The sequence below is a fragment of the Euleptes europaea genome, chromosome 3, assembly GCF_029931775.1.
Source record: "Euleptes europaea isolate rEulEur1 chromosome 3, rEulEur1.hap1, whole genome shotgun sequence".
NCBI classification, from domain to species: Eukaryota; Metazoa; Chordata; class Lepidosauria; order Squamata; family Sphaerodactylidae; genus Euleptes; species Euleptes europaea.
Window position 1 is genome coordinate 100817677 of NC_079314.1, and position 17211 is coordinate 100834887.

The 17211-nt window shown below is 44.8% G+C and overlaps 1 protein-coding gene across 1 annotated transcript in view; it reads left to right on the forward strand.

Moving 5' to 3' along the window:
* Positions 1-17211, forward strand: part of TMEM178B (transmembrane protein 178B) — a 314118-nt gene that overhangs the window by 275682 nt on the left and 21225 nt on the right. Inside the window, exon 3 of the mRNA XM_056847276.1 lies at positions 5506-5643. Coding sequence (XP_056703254.1) covers positions 5506-5643 — 138 coding nt within the window. The remainder of the gene's footprint in view (positions 1-5505; positions 5644-17211) is intronic.

Below are 17211 nucleotides of genomic sequence, written 5' to 3' on the forward strand. Positions count from 1 at the left end.
CTAAGAGTATGGTGCTGGGGAACTGCTTCACTGCCCCTTGGCCTTTGGCCTACAGGGTTCTGCAAGGTTCCCCTCTTGTCCCCCATGCTTTTCAACATTTACATAAAGTGGCTGGGAGAGGAAAACTAGAGATAGGGCCCTAGTTGGCTGCCGCTGCTCCAAGCGGCGGGAGGAAAAGAACAAACATGGCAATGTTGTCTGCGCCACTATGTCCCCTCCAGGAAAAACCTGGAAGTGGCATAGAGTAGCTCTAGGAATCTCCAGAAACTCTATGCAGATGACACTCAGCTCTATCTCATGCTTCCAGCAGATCCCAGGAAGGCTGTGGAAACTACGAACAGGTGCCTAGAGTCAGTTTTGGAATGGATAAGGGCTAACAAACTGCAACTTAATCCCAATAACATGGAGGTGCTGGTAGGGGGAAAGTTTGACCTGGGAATTGGGATATCTCGTGTTCTCAATGGAGTTATATTTTCCCTAAAGAAGCAGGTTCATAGCTTTGGGGTGCTACTGGGCCTCCTGTGGATAAAAAAGTTCCAGACAGTTTTGGCCAGAGCTGCCTTACAGCAGCTTTGACTTGTGGGCCAACTGAGGCCCTTCCTTGGGGGAAGGCGATCCTGCAACTGTAGTGCATGCCCTGGTAAAATGTAGATTAGATTACTGCAATGTGCTCTACATGGGACTGCCCTTGAAGATTATCCAAAAGGTACAGTTGGTACAGAATTCTGTGGCCAGAAAGGTGACAGGAGTGGGTCCTAGGAACCATATCGCTCCAGTCTTGTTCCATCTACACTGGCTCCCAATTTGCTTCTGAGCCCAATTCAGGGTGCTGGAATTGACCTGTAAAGCCCTGTATGGCTTAGCATAATTTAAGGACTGCCTTCTCCCATATGAACCTGCCCATCAGTTCTGGTCATCTGAAAGCCCAGCTTTGGATGGCTCCACCAACTGAGGCTAGATGAGTGGTGACTAGGGTTGCCAACTTCCAGGTACTAGCTGGAGATCTCCTGCTATTACAACTGATCTCCAGCCAATAAAGATCAGTTCACCTGAAGAAAATGGCCGCTTTGGCCATTGGGCTCTATGGCATTGAAGTCCCTACCCAAACCCCACCCTCCTCAGGCTCCGCCCCAAAAATCTCCACATATTTCCTAACCCAGAGCTGGCAACCATAGTGGTAACCCAGGAAGGCCCTTCTTGATCATGGTACCAAAACGTTTAAACTTTGCCCTGGAACTGATATTGTGATTCCCATGTCACCTTTTTTTTATAATTTTGCCTGTCTCTGCTTGGTGGGGCAGCAGGCAACAGGAACTCATGTTGGGGAATTCCTCACCCTCCATCCCCATTGGGAGCTTGGCAGGCCTAGTAGAGTTGCTAGACCCCCGCCAGTGGGATCCCACGCTGTTTAGCCAGCCAGCAGAGGTTTTACCAGGTGCAAAATGAGGCCTAGATCTTGATGCCTTCAGCACACTGACATCACTTCTGGAGTAACGTCACCACGTCACTGATGACATGGGAGACGCTGTGGTATTTGGGCAGAACTCTATGGTAAAAGCAGCTCTCTATTTTTGACCAAATCCCACGTTGTCGGCAACGCGATGATGGCACTTCCAGAAGTACTGTCAATGTGCTGATGGCGTCAAGGCCTGGGTCTCATTTTGTGCCTGGTAAGACCCCCACTCCCCTCCCCTGTTGGTTAACAGGGGGTACTTGGCAACCCAAAGGCATAGTTAAAATACAGGTTCATTTTCAAAGGCAGTGTACTTCTGAATATCAGTTACTGGACGGGGGGGCTACAGCATGTAGAGGCTGGCCCCTGTGCCACTGCTTGTGTGCATTCCATATGGTTGCCAACCTCCAGGTCCTAGCTGGAGATCTCCTGCTATTACAACTGATCAGTTCACCTGGAGAAAATGGCTGCTTTGGCCATTGGACTCCCCCCCCCCAAAAAAAACCCTGCCCATCTCAGGCTCCACCCCAAAAACCTCCCGCCAGTGGCGAAGAAGGACCTGGCAACCATAGCATTACAGGATATCTTGGTTAGCCATTCTGATCTACTATTGGCCTGATCTAGTAGGGCTTTTGTGATGTTCTTGCTGTGTAATGTTTATTGCTATGAGTATCGGCAGGCGAGGACTCTTCAATTCAGTCCTAGTTTAACACACAATGTTGCTTCCTTTAAAGGCATAGTAAAGGCCTCATTCCCAGAATAATTCCATCTTCAGATATCAACACTTGAGACCTTGGCAATGAAATGATTTCCTGTACCTCCCTTCCTTAAACATTATTCTACATTGATTTTAATATTCTTCTAATTTCATCTCTCTTTCATAAACAAAAAGATTCAATTATTTATAGGACAGATCCTTTTCAAAGCAAATGGAGATGGCTTCCACATTGCCATACATTTCCTCTCCCTTTTCAGTGGCATCGATTTAAATGCAGATTTCTCACGTGGAGCTCGGAAGGCAGGGCTCTCAATTTAAATGTTAATAGAAGAGTAAACTTCAAAATAATAAAAAACCTCTATGAAAAAAATCACTTTCTTCCTGTAGTTAATATATTTCTATGCTTTCCCCTACTTTTTGTTCTACTCCTGTGGGCTACCTACCTTATTAATATATGGTCTTCAGCAAAAAAAGAGAGAAAATTAAAATAACAGCATGCTATTGAAATGCTTAAACTGTTTAATGCCATAGTCTGCAGACGGTTTGAGCAGAGCCCAGTAATAACATGGAGAGCTCATATTTCCATCTTTAGCTTTTTTCTTTGCAGCCCCTTCATCAAACTTACTATTTTGAATGCTTTATATGATTCTTTTCAGGTTGGTCCAGCATAATATTCTGGTGGGAGGAAGAAGGGCACACCAAGAACATCACTTTTGAACGTTTGCTTGTTTATTTTCTGCTTCACCTTCTCCCTCCCTTTGCTGTATCCCATACATCAACTTTTTAATTGTAAGCTGTTTGGGACAGAGACCTGACTTTCTGTGTATCCTCTATCCTGCACATTGTCAAGTCCCTGCCCGAAGACATCACATGTATAAATTCATACCTGCCAGTGCATGTCCATAGTCCTCTATTAATCAATCAATCAATCTCTATTTATTATAATCATAGATCAGCCAAGACTGACACACAAAGGGCCCTTTCACACATGCTGAACAACGCACTTTCAATACACTTTAAAATAGTTTGCAACTGGATTTTGTAATTTATACATCAAAATCCAGCTGCAAAGTGCCTTGGGAGTGGATTGAAAGTGGATTATTCAGCATGCGGGACAGCGCCCAAAGAGAATCATCAGCACGTCTACATACAATAAAATTTCAAAGGCTGGTTTCCATAGGACAGACATAATTAATAAAAGGACTTAACCATCTGCCTCCTTGTTGAACATGCCAAGGCACGAAATTTGGCCACCTTAAAGGTGGTTTAATTAAAACAATCTAGAAGAAGGGAAATGTAAAAGTCATTAGATCTGCCTGGAAAATATTATAAGATTGCAATTACGTACGGAGACTGAATGTCCCTATACAAAGGACAATACTATAACACATGGTTGACTGTTTCAACTGTATCCGATTGGCAGGGGCAAACACGTTGAGAGTAAGTGATACATGTATGTCTCCTTTCCAAAAAAGCATTAAAACGGGTCAAGATGCGCCACAGTTTTTTAATGGGCAGCTGTGTAATCCTTCATATTGACAATATCATCTCTTTGGCGCATCCCCTCAGTGTTCACCCCAGATCTCCTTTGAACCTCCATTTTGTCTTTCTCTTTGCCACTGTTGCCACTTCTATTACCATGGAAACTCTAGGCAGCCATCTTGTTGGCTGAGGGAAATGAGGAAGTCTTTAAGCGTCTTGTAGTTGCAATGGAAGGGTGCATTACTGCCTTCTTTTCTGTTCAGTGAGCCAAATGGCCGCAGGTGAAGGTCTATAAGGACATAGAGGAGGAAATTATACATTATAGAGTCCATCACTGCTTTTGTTGAATATGCTTTGGGGGTATGACGTACCCTGTCTGAAGCAGTGGGAATGAACTGAACCAAGAGCCATTCACTTCCTCTTCCCATTTGAAAGCTGCTATGTGAACAGCAGGACCATGCCACAGACTTGCTCTACATCTGTATTCCTATGGGGGCAGTGCCCTGTTTTCCTGGCTTTGGTTGCCCCCCAAATGGCTGTCTTCAATCGGAAGTGCTGATCAAGCTGCATGGGGACTGAGACTTGTTGGGCTAGATCACCCGCAGGAGTTCTTCCAGCTCTAAGGCAATGTTAGCAGAGGCTTCTTTTATCTGACCTCCTTCTTCTTAAATAGCTGTAGGGTGCTGATTCAGCGATGTGCTGCTGCTGCGCACATAATAATTTCCCAATTGGAAGAATCACTCCGAATAGACTTATCCTTAGCACTGCCATTTCTGTGCAGGTTGCAATGGGAGAAATGTCTGGCAGATAGGGTTGCCAGGTCCCTCTTCGCCATCGGCAAGAGGTTTTGGGGGCGGAGCCTGAGGAGGGTGGGGTTTGGGGAGGAGAGGGACTTCGCTGCCATAGAGTCCGATTGCCAAAGCAGCCATTTTCTCCAGGAGAACTGATCTCCGTCGGCTGGAGATCAGTTGTAATAGCAGGAGATCTCCAGCTAGTACCTAAAGGTTTTCAACAAAAAGAACACCTCTGTACTCTTACCAAAGGTTAGGAAATTAGTACAGAAACGGCTGACACAACCATAGCATAACAAGATTGTATTAACTAGCTTCAAACAACAAATGCAAGGTATATACAGTGACAATGAAAAAAAGTATGCACAATGTTATAAAGAAATCCACATAGATGGCTTTCAATATCAATCTGTCCAAAAATGGTATCTTCAAATGGTGAATAGTTGGCTGAACAATTGCTGTATAACTGCTAGCATTTAAAAATAATATCCCAATTTGGGAATATTGGAGATTTATATATGCAGTTAGAACAAGTTTCCCTACGGGGACTTTTTGTGGAAAATTGTGAAAATATGCATGAGCTGAATTTGGAACAAGTGTATGCACTGTTGCTGATGTGTAAGTTGAATATTTTATATTTCCATAATTGTTAAATAACAACTTTTAATATGTGAATGTAAATGTACTTTTCTATATATGCAGAAGTGGGACTGAGGAAGACTCCAAAACAATCGTATCCCATTTTATTCTTCAGTTTGACGATACCATTTTTGGCCAGATTGATATTGAAAACCATCTATGTGGATGTCTTTATAACGTAGTACCTAGAGGTTGGCAACCCTACTGGCAGATAGCATCAGACAAGATCTCTGTGTAACTAGAAACTTGAGAGGACACCTAGTTCTTATTCTTTAGAATCAACAGCCCTGAATCAGTGTATGAATACCAGAATATCATCTGCGTGAATTTTCCGTTCTGCAGGTTGCTGATGTGCCGGGCAAATGGGAATCTTCACACTAACCCAGAACGTGCATCCTCTTCTCTCTCTTTCTTTTTTACAGACTTGCGCAGAATGACAGCTGGTTTCATGGGCATGGCTGTTGCCATCATCCTCTTTGGATGGATTATTGGGGTGCTGGGCTGCTGCTGGGATCGAGGCCTTATGCAGTATGTGGCAGGACTTCTCTTCCTCATGGGAGGTAAGGGGGGAAAAACATTTGTAAGTGATTGTCGTTTTCTTTCTCTGTGTCTTCTTTTCGTCCTGCTGGCTTCAAAGTACCAGGCAATCTAATCTAATTCCGCCATTTCATTAAGGTTAGTCATCAGAAGCCTGTTTGCAGTCTGGTGAGGCAACAAGCAATATTATAGAACATAGTTTCAGACAGTTGCTGTGTTGGTCTGCTGTAAAACAGCTAGATTCAAGTTCAGTAGCAGGTTTTGCTGCTTTCGTGATTGGCACAAGCCATGCAGTTTACTGTTCAATGTAAGGATGTCTACAGAATGACCAGTTGGAATAACTATACTAGCAGAAATAGTTCTGAGAGGGGAAGAGCCAAATCTCAGATAATTCCAGGCCATCTGTCTCATCTCTCTCTGATACAGCCAAAGGAATGGTGGCCACTTAGGGCTGCCAACCTCCAGGTGGTGGCTGGAGATCTCCCAATATTACAATGATATCCAGGCAATAGAGATTAGGTCACCTGGAGAAAATGGCCGCTTTGGAAGGTGGATTATATGGCATTATACCCCATTGAAATCCCTCTCCTCACCAAACTTCTCCCTCCTCAGGACAGTTCCACCCCAAAATCTCCAGGTATTTCCCAGCCCAGAGCTGGCAACCCTGTGGCCACTGCAGGAAGTCGTTTGGGGACTAATGTATAATACGGAATTTAATATGTAAAGAATTCTTGCCTGCAAGATCTTAATAAGTGGTATAAACCCTTATATGAACATCAACCAGAAGCCACCAAAGCTTTTTCACACCCATAACAATGGATAGTTGGTAGGGGAGAAGCCATGGCTCAGTGATAGAACATCTGCTCTGCATGCAGAATGTCCCAGGCTCAATCCCCAGCATCTGCACTTAAAAGGATCAGGTAGGCGGTGTTGTAAAAGATATCCACCTGAGACCCTGGACAGTGCTGCCCATAAGAGCAGAGAATACTGACCTTGAGAATCCAAGGGTCTGGCTCAGTGTGAGGTGGCTTCATGTGGTTGCACAGAGCAACACTGAATACGTGGAAGGGATCCCACTAATGAAAATGTGCCTATTTGGGCTAAACAAAGTTCAGACAATGACAAGTGTTTATCTGAAAGCACCCTTATTGACATCATCCGCTTAAAATTTCCGTGAGATGTTTGATTTAGCACTTGTGGGGCGGGGGAGGCTGGCACCACACAAACATCAATAAGAACACAAGTCAAATGAATTAAGAAATTGGGTAGCTGGTTCCCAACTGTAATTGTTAACAGGAAAATTATCATTAAATGGAAATGTTGCACAGGCATCAATTCTTGACCCAACGCCATTCAATATCTTTGCCAACTATCTGGAAGAAAATAGAAAATCGCTGCAGATAATAAACACAAGGACTGATGGGATGGCAGAGGGTGACAACAATGTCGATGCTACAAAGTGAACCGAGTTGTTCAGTAAACTTCTCAGATTCAAGGTACCAGCACTAAAATATATATTGAAGAAGAAGAGTTGGTTTTTATTTGCCGACTTTCTCTGCCACTTAAGGGAGACTCAAACCGGCATACAATCCCCTTCCCTTCCCTTCCCCACAACAGACACCCTGTGAGGTAGGTGGGGCTGAGAGAGCTCTTAACAGAGGTGTAACTTGCCCAAGGTCACCCAGCTGGCTTTGTGTGTAGGAGCGGGGAATCAAATCCAGTTCACCAGATTAGCCTCCACCGCTCATGTAGAGGAGTGGGGAATCAAACCCGTTTCTCCAGAACAGAGTCCACCGCTCCAAACCATTGCTCTTAACCACTACACCATGCTGGTCTAATACTTTGGTCTACTTGGTCTAATACATTGTGTGTGTGGGGGGGGGTAGGTTTGCCAGCTCTCGGTTGGAAATACTTGAAGATTTTGGGGGTGGAACCTCAGGAGGGCAGAGTTTGGCGAGGGGAGGGACTTCAGTGGGGTATAATGTAATAGCGTACACCTTCCAAAGCAGCCATTTTCTCCAGGGGACTTGATCTCTGTCGCCTGGAGATCAGATGTAATAGTGGGAGATCTCCAGCCTTAACCTGGAGGTTGGCAACTGGAGGAGGTGGATTAATGGCCACTCTGTGAAATCAACATACTTTACTTGAGCCACCGACCCAGAGGAAAACATGATTTCAAACTTACTCTGTGTTCCAGCACTTTCATTTGCTGAAACAATCCAGAGTACCTGACAAATTGGGTCCCAAGTGGCAGAAAGGATCATCTGCTTTCCTTTACTATGTCTATAACTCTGAATGTAAACGGAGGCCTAAAGGCATACATGTCTTCCCTAATCTTTCAGCTTGCTTGTTCATTCTTTTCTTGTAGGTAATGGACCAAATGATTAAAGGCCTATATTTGTAGGCCACATACATGGGACAGGTTATTCAGAGAACCAGTACAGTGTAATTGTTGGACCCTAACTGTTAGAGTGCAGGATTTATAGGGTTGCCAGCTCTGGGTTGGGAAATACCTGAAGATTTTTGGGGCAGAGCCAGAGGTGGGCAGGGTTTGGGGTCAGGAGAGACTTCAGTGCCATAGAGTCCAATTGCCAACGCGGCTATTTTCTCCAGGCGGACTGATCTCTATCGGCTGGAGATCAGTTGTAATAGCAGGAGATCTCCAGCCACCACCTGGAGGCTGGCAACACTATGGACTATAGTTGGGAAATTTCTGAAGTTTTGGGGTGGAGCCTGGGAAGGGTGGGGTGTGCAAAGGGGTCATACCTCAGTGGGGTGTAATAGAGTCCACCCTCCAAAACCTCCATTTTCTCCAGTGGAAACATCTGTGTTGTCTGGAGAGCAGTTAGAAGTCCAGGAGATCTCCAGGCCCCACCTGGAGGTTAGCAACCCTAGATGGGACAGCTGGTGTCAGACCTTGCAGGTCCCAGCCATCCCAACTTCAGTAAGGCTGATTCCCTGAGGAAAGCTTCTCATTCAGATCTAGGGAGACCAGGTCTCCCGCCACAGTGTGAGACCTCCCAACCTGTTCTGCCTGCCTGCTGCTGCTTGGCAGGGTGGTGGTGGGAACATGGCTAGGAAAGTCAGCATCACGCCATCACTTTTGGTGAATGCCCATAAATGGTGTCCCCACTGCAGCACAATGCTCTAGGATTTGCCCGAAACTATATGGTTTTCCATAGGGGTTTACCATAGAACTTATGATTTACCACACAGTTTGAACCTTTATAGGTTTAGCATACAGGCTGTTTTATCTAGGCGAATCCTAGGACATCAGGTAGGTGTGGTGTTCATTGGCAGTGAATCACCCCATTGGTGTGATGTCCCTGCAAACATATTAACCATAGTGTAGTTGCCTGGAAGGGTACTTTACTGCATTCTTTTTTTCTTCAGTAAGGGAAATGGCTACCAGTCGTTTGAAGAAGAAGAAGAAGAGTTGGTTTTTATGTGCCGACTTTCTCTGCCACTTAAGGGAGAATCACATTGGCTTACAATCACCTTTCCCTTCCCCTCCCCACAACAGACACCCTGTGAGGTAGGTGGGGCTGAGAGAGAGTGACTAGCCCAAGGTTACCCAGCTGACTTCCTGTGTAAGAGTGGGGAAACAAATCCAGTTCACCAGATTAGCCTCCACCACTCATGTGGAGGAGTGGGGAATCAAACCCGGTTCTCCAGATCAGAGTCCACTGCTCCAAACCACCGCTCTTAATCACTACACCACGCTGGCTCTCAGTGATTTAAGACACCGGCAGTGGATTGAACATTGCATGGGCCTAACAGAGGTCCGCTCTGTCTCCCTTGTTGGGCTGGCGCCAAGATCGATTGTCTATTAGTCCCGTGAATGGGTCAGTTCTTCCTTGTCATAATGTACCTGATCCTGACCCATTTAAAGACCTCTGATTCCATCCGTGCTTTTGTTAAGCTCTCGGTTGCCAGATTCTTATTCTTTGACATGACCCATTTTGTTGAGCGTATAGATTTGTGACACATTCTCGTCTGGCCCGCTGATACAAGCCCTAGCAGCATGCCAGGCTGCTGCCCTTGATGGGATTCTGGAAATCCCATTACGATGAAGTATTAGCCCGTGTCCAGTTTCCCTCATTCTTGCTTGTCTGTGTTTAGACTGGTTGTCCTGATGGTCCCATACATTTTTTTAAAAACCCTGCTCAGTCTTTGTGAAGCTTCTTTTACTCCCCCAGAATCTGTAGAGAACTTGATCTCACTGTGCCTTGATCTATTAAGCATGGCTCACCTGACTTTGGGAACTGATTTGGTGAAGAAACAAATCTTTTGAAGCCATTTGTGAGAAACTAGACAGAACCAAAGGCCTTTTATGCATGACTGTTTCATTCGCCATCACCCCTCCGATGACTTAGGGTCTTTGTGTTGATTAAGCATGCCGTTTCCGACCGTCAGAGGTCGCCTCACTCTCTCCCTGCATTTCCCTGCGTTTTGCCCACGTTTTCAAATTCAACATAAAACAGGTCTCTGAAAACGTGGGCAAAATGCAGGGAAATGCAGGGGGACAGCAAGGCGACCTCTGACGGTTGTAAACGGCATGCATAATTCAAACAAAGTCCTAAAGTTGTTGGAGGGGTGACGGCTGGTTAAACAGCCATGCATAAAAAACCAACATATGGAAATCAAATTCCAAAAAGATAATGCATGGCTTGGTAGACCAACCTTAACACTGGTAGGTTGGTAGGTTGCCAGCGTTTCAGCCAGCCTCTCTAGCTGTCCTTTTAACAACTGTGTGATATGCAGACATTAGCAGATAATCATGCTTATCTCCTTGTTGTGGGAAGCTTCACTTGCTAATTTCCGCGGGGAGTAATGGGGAGAAAAGCAGGGTATATCAGCCAGTCAGTCAATGAAATGAAATTTTTGAACTGAGATAGCCCTCTTACCACATGACAGTGGACAAAAATGGATTTCCTGAAGGCTCTGAACTGGTACAGCCCTTTCAGTAGGGGGGAAGAGATTGATGGGTAGCTGGAGAGAAGTGAGACTGAATCTTTTTTAGCTTCTGCAGTTAAAAAAAAAGAATATCTAGAAATAGGTGAGCCCCACTTGTGTTTTAGGGGACAATTTCCACGTTTCTGGTGGAAACACCACCCAGAAGTATAGGCAGCTAGCCTGCCCATGTATAATAATATGATGTTCTGTCACCATCAAAAATTGACAGTTTAAAGACAGTAAAATAAGAACTTCCAAACAAATATAACAAATCCAGAACTATAAATATCAATAATGGGGGAAGCTTGTTTCCCTGGATTAAAAGCAAGAGTAAGCAGGAAGGATTTCACCCTCCACCTAAAAGAGACAACATGGTGTAGTGGTTAGGTTAAAAAGCCAGACTAGGATCTGGAGGACCATGGAAGCCTGCTAGGTGACTTTGGGCTAGTCACACTCTCTCAGCCTAACCTACCTCATAGGGTGGTTGTGAGGATAAAATGGAGGAAAAGAGAACAATGTTGTAAGCCAGTTTGGTTCCCACTGGGGAGAAAAGCAGGGTATATGTAGTTAAACCAATCAATCAAAAACTGCCATTATAGGTCAAAGATAAACAGATCCATTCTTTTCCGGGCAGCTGTCAACCCACCTTTCAAGTCTGTGGAGTAGAAAAATCTGCCTTAGGTTTCATGAAATTCAATTTTTTATCTCCACTGAGGCTTTTTATTTGCCTGCCAGCTTCCATTACTGAACATAACAAGGCTTTGAATCAAGGGTTGCATCTGAGTATACCAAGGGATTTGTCAAGATGAATCACCGGTGGGCTATTATCTCATATGCTCCCATCTAAAATCCCATGTATTACATACTACTACTCAAACATGTGCATGTAATGAGGTTTAAAATAATTAAATCCAAGTTCTCTTTCCTCTGTAATGTACATTACAGCACGGAGCAACAAGTAGACCAGACTCTCAACTGTTTTTCATCGCTCCTTCACATTCTTGGTTTTGTTTTGTTTCTGGTTCAAGCATCCTGTGTGTTTAACATGGGCCCCGTACCAGTGCTAGGGTTGCCAACTCTGGGTTGGAATGTTTTGGTATGTTTGGAAGTGGAGCCTAGGGAGGGTAGAGTTTGGAGAGGGGATGGAGCTCAGCAGAGATGCGATACCATAGAATCCATCCCCCAAAGCAGCCATTTCCATTAAGGGAACTGATCTCTATAGTCTGGCGATACATTGTAATTGCAAGAGATCTCCAGGCCCCACCTGGAGGTTGGCAACCCTAGGCATGCCCTTATCAAAGCCTACGGAAATGAGTAGGAGCAGTGCTCCCATGCAACTCCATTTCAATGCAGCTTGAGTAGCAGCTGCAGCTATGGACCATTCCCTCATATTCTAAGCCATCTCCAGATGTTTGAAAATGGGTAGAATGTACATGTATGGGAAGAATGCAACCTCTGCCCTCAAGTTACACACAATTCAGTTGAGCATAGGCATTAAAGCCATGTAAGTACTATATGGCCTTTTATGCATGGGTTGTTTCCGTCATGATCACCTACTGACTACTTCAGGGCTTTGTAGGAATTATGCACAATTTTCCCGACCTTTAGCAGTCACTTCGTTCTCCCCCCACATTTCCCCCGCATTTTCTGGATACTGTTCTGTCTCAGGTTTTATGTCTGTGTATATGTGGGTACATTCATGTGGGGAAGGGGCATGGCTCAGTGGTACAGCATGCATAAGATCCCCAGTTCAATCTTCAGCATCTCCAGCTAAAAGGATCAGAAGGTAGATCCTTCCCTCCCTTCCCTTTTTCCTGAGCGGAAACAGCCCCAGGGTTCATTATTTGCCCCATTCTGCAGTTGCATGTGCACTATTCCAAACAGAATCAGGCCCTTGATGCTCTTTAAAAGAGCCAGTGTGGTGTAGTGGTTAAGAGCGGTGGACTCTAATCTGGAGATCCGGGTTTGATCCCCCACTCCTCCTCATGACCGGCAGACTAATCTGGTGCACTGGGTTGGTTTCCCCACTCCTACACATGAAGCCAGCTGGGTGACCTTGGGCTAGTCACACTTCTCTTCGAACTCTCTCAGTCTCACCTACCTCACAAGGTGTCTGTTGTGGGGAGAGGAAGGGAAGGAGATTATAAACCGGTTTGATTCACCTTAAAAAAAAAGGTAGAGAAAGTCAGCATACAAAAACCAACTCTTCTTCTTCTTCTTCTTCAGTTCCCCACAGCTCCTGTGTGACCCAGACCTGACTCATTAAAAGTTGGAACATCTGGAATGAGCCCCAGTTAAAACTCTCTAGTGCCCCAACAAACTACCATTTCCAGGGTTTCCTGGGAAGAAGGAATGACAGTTGAACTGTTTGAAAGCAGCAGTGTGGATGTGCCCAGCAATGACTGAATGTACGCCACTGCTGCTCTACAGCCCCCTTCAATTTCATCTCATACCATTTTGTGTTATTTGTTTAGATTTATAACAAGGGATGCTCAAGTATCCACCGTTTCAGCTCGCACCTGCTCGCATGCAGTTCAGCAGACAGTTTGAATTGCCTGCAAGCAGCTCCAGACTGTTTGCCAGGTTACGTTCTATGCACACACAATGCTCATTAACACCACTGCCACATCACCCTGCACCCCCACAAAGTGGGGTTTTCTTTCAGTGAAAAATGAATAAAACCAGTCAAACACACACACACACACACACACACACACACACGTGTACAAGAGCACTTAAAAAAAAACGAATGTCTCACTGGTTGGGGTTCTTCTCTGTCTGTCTGTCTGATCAACATGAATGGCTGCTGATCTGTCTGAATCTGCAGCGCTTCATGCATGTGCAGCTTTCGAACATAAGGACACAAGAAAAACCATGCTGGATCAGACCAAGGTCCATCAAGTCCAGCAGTCTGTTCACACAGTGGCCAACCAGGTGCCTCTTAGAAGCCCACAAACAAGACGACTGCAGCAGCATTGTCCTGCCTGTGTTCCAAAACACCTAATATAATAGGCATGCTCCTCTGATCCTGGAGAGAATAGGTATGCATCATGATTAGTATCCATTTTTACGAGTAGCCATGAATACCCCTCTCCTCCACGAACATGTCCACTCCCCTCTTAAAGCCTTCCAAGTTGGCAGCCATCGCCACATCCTGGGGCAGGGAGTTCCACAATTTTGCACAGCCCCATGGGATTTGTAATTAATTATTTGACCCAACCATCTATGAACTGGAGGTAAAATCAATTGCAGCTACTGTCTACGTGCAAAAGTGGCCACAAGGCAGAAGAAAATGAAACTCCACCACAGTTACCGCGTAGCCATAAAGCTGTTTAGCATGCTTTTCAAGTCAGATGACTTTAAGATGAGGCAATCCAAGGCTTGGCATGTGAATGATAGTGGACAAAATGGTATGTTCACCTGCTAAACATATTCATCATGAAGTTCTTCTCAGCATCCCTCTTTACCACCATGTCCCTTGAATCGTTTAAAATAAGCACGTAATATGTAGAGCTGAAAGGAGGGAAGGAGGCATGGTACAGCCTGATCTTGTCAGATCTCAGAAGCTAAGCAGGGTTAGTACTTGGAAGGGAGACCACCAAGGAAGGCTCTGCAGAGGAAGGCAATGGAAAACCACCTCTGCTTCTCACTTGCCTTGAAAGCCCCGTGCTAGGGATACCATAAATCGGCTGTGAATTGACGGCACTTCGAGTGTGTGTGTAAAGTGCCGTTAAGTCGCAACCGACTTATGGCGACCCCTTATGGGGTTTTCATGGCAAGAGACTAACAGAGGTGGTTTGCCAGTGCCTTCCTCTGCACAGCAACCCTGATATTTCTTGATGGTCGGCACTTTACACACACATATAGAGCTGAAACAAGTTCTTGCAGTGAATGCCTAGCTAAATGGAAAAAAGAGGCTGACCATCATGTCTATGCAAAAAGTTCAAGGTTCGCTCAACACTACCCAGCAGAATTGATTTTGCAAATTGTGGCTAGTTCTGACGTGGCATTGGTGTTCCCCTCCTCCTGATTACATCGATAGAACAGTATCTCAAGTGGTGATTCAACCAGTTGTGAAGATGGCCTGGTCAATCTGTTGTTGCACCCCTTCCTTATCTGAGGATGCAGAAGTTCATTGTGTTTGGCTGCTGGTGATTTTTCAGATACTACATGCCATCTTTCTAGCGACACCGATGTCAGCCAAGAAAAAATTGTGTTCCAGCTTCCTATCAGCAAATTAGACCTCGTTCCCTTTTCAGTGGACATGTTCCTGTTGTCAACACTGGATCTAGATAAGCTCAGTTCTCACTTGCCTGGTAAAGCCCGCACTTGTTAGCAAGCCAAATCATTGATAACTTCAATTTTTTATCCCAGTTATCGGGCACACTTCAGTCTTTGTGGATCCAAGCTTGCTTATGAGTCTGGCTTGCTGTCACGAGATTTCTTTTTGTCTTCAAACCTGTGGCATAGCAAGCCTCATCTGCAAGCTCGTCTCTCAGCCGCGATGCTGCTCTGCAGTTTATAAGCTTATTGGGTCTGTAGAACAGTTGTGTTGAGCAGCTTTGTGTCTATGTTCTTACCTAGTCAATATAACCTGTAATAGATCTTCCTCCTTGCCTCCCCACACCCCAGCCCAGCAGGCCTGTCATCTATTCCTTATTTCAGGGGAATGTTCATTATTTTGGGATCCTTTTTGTATTACTGAGCTGGGGAGTCACAAGGAGTCATGGAGGGGGAGGGAATTATGAAATCCTATCTCACCCCTCAAAATCTTTCCTTCCAGGACTTTCTGAGCTCTCAGAATCCTGAGCAGACTTCTCACCACCCCCTTTGGATGTTTTTTGTTCATTTTAGTTTAATTTAAAAAGTCATATTTTTCTGCATAACTGAAGAGTAGGCAGATATATCCCCCATATCTGTGGATGGCCCCATTGGGCAGCTTTTGTGATTCTCTCAGGGGTCACACTCATTTATTGCTTGTTCTCAGGCTACTGTGCACTCTCCAAATGCCTTAGCCTTCATTTGGAACTTGGGGGCCCTGCTTTGGACCCTGACCTTAACTGGTAGGGTTAAGGTTGTCAGCCACCAGGTAAAGCCTGAAGAGCTCTCAGAATTACAACTGATCTCCAGATCATAGAGAACAGCACCCCTGGAGAAAATGGTTGCTTTGGAAGGTGGACTCTATGGCTTTAGTTTGTTTTAGCTGGGGATGTTTTAACTATTATTGAGAGCCTCATTGAACCAAGAGGAAAGGTGGGATATAAATGTTTTAATAAATAAATAGTCATGGTACTTAAAATACCTCCTACTCCCTTGATAGACTGTCCATCTTCTGAGGTCAGCTGCAGAGCCTTTGCTCTGTGTGCCTCCTTTTTCAGAAACAGGGACAGGATATTTTCTGCTGTGGCACCTTGACTGAGGAGCGTCCTCCCCACAACAATTTCCCACAGGCTTTGGGCTGATTTTGATTGTCAATTTATTTAGGGTTTTCTTCCTCTTGCTGCTCTGTTTCTTTTCTTCTTCTTTTTATGGTGGACCTTGTGATGGCTTTCAATGGTTTTGTTATTGGTTCTTGTGTTGCCAGGTTATTGTGGGGGAGGTTTAAAGTTATGTTTATTCATTATTATTAATAGAAATGGCCTTGGGAGTAAATATGCTAATGATATCAATATTTGAAACAACTAAATAAGAGGCTCTGGTTATTTAGCAGCGAAGAGAGGAATTTACTTTGTGTGCGAGTCCAGGGATACTCTTCTGTCAGAAAAGAACCAGCTGGTTCCAGTCTGTGGTCAAGGTCTGGATGGGAGACCTCTGGGAAATGAGGCAACTCTGTATTCTTGAGTCCTATGGTGGAAGAAAGGCAGGATTTAAATGCAATAATAAATTAACTTCGAGGGAGGTGTGAAGAAAGAGAGAGAAATTAGTGTCATAGAATCATAGAATCAAAGAATCATAGAGTTGGAAGGGACCAACCCCCTGCACAATGCAGGAAATTCACAACTACCTCCCCCCCACACACCCAGTGACCAGAAGATGGCCAAGATGCCCTCCCTCTCATTATCTGCCTAAGGTCACAGAATCAGCATTGCTGACAGATGGCCATCTAACCTCTTCTTAAAAACCTCCAGGGAAGGAGAGCTTACCACCTCCCGAGGAAGCCTGTTCCACTGAGGAACCGCTCTAACTGTTAGAAAATTCTTCCTAATTTCTATACGGAAACTCTTTTGATTTAATTTCAACCCGTTGGTTCTGGTCTGACCTTCTTGGGCAACAGAAAACAACTCGGCACCATCCGCAATATGACAGCCCCTCAAGTACTTGAACATGGTTATCATATCCCCTCTCAGTCTTCTCCTCTTCAGGCTAAACATACCCAGCTCCTTCAACCTTTCCTCATAAGACTTGGTCTCCAGATCCCTCACCATCTTTGTTGCCCTCCTCTGGATACGTTCCAGCTTGTCTACATCTTTTTGTCTACATCTTTTTTAGTGTCTCTCATTCATAAAGTGGAATTTTTCTTTTTTAAAATATTTTTTATTTTCCAAAACAAAACAAAAAAGAAAAATACATACACTTACATACACACAGGTATTACTCCTTCGGGGAGTTAATTTCACTTTAGATCATATACATCT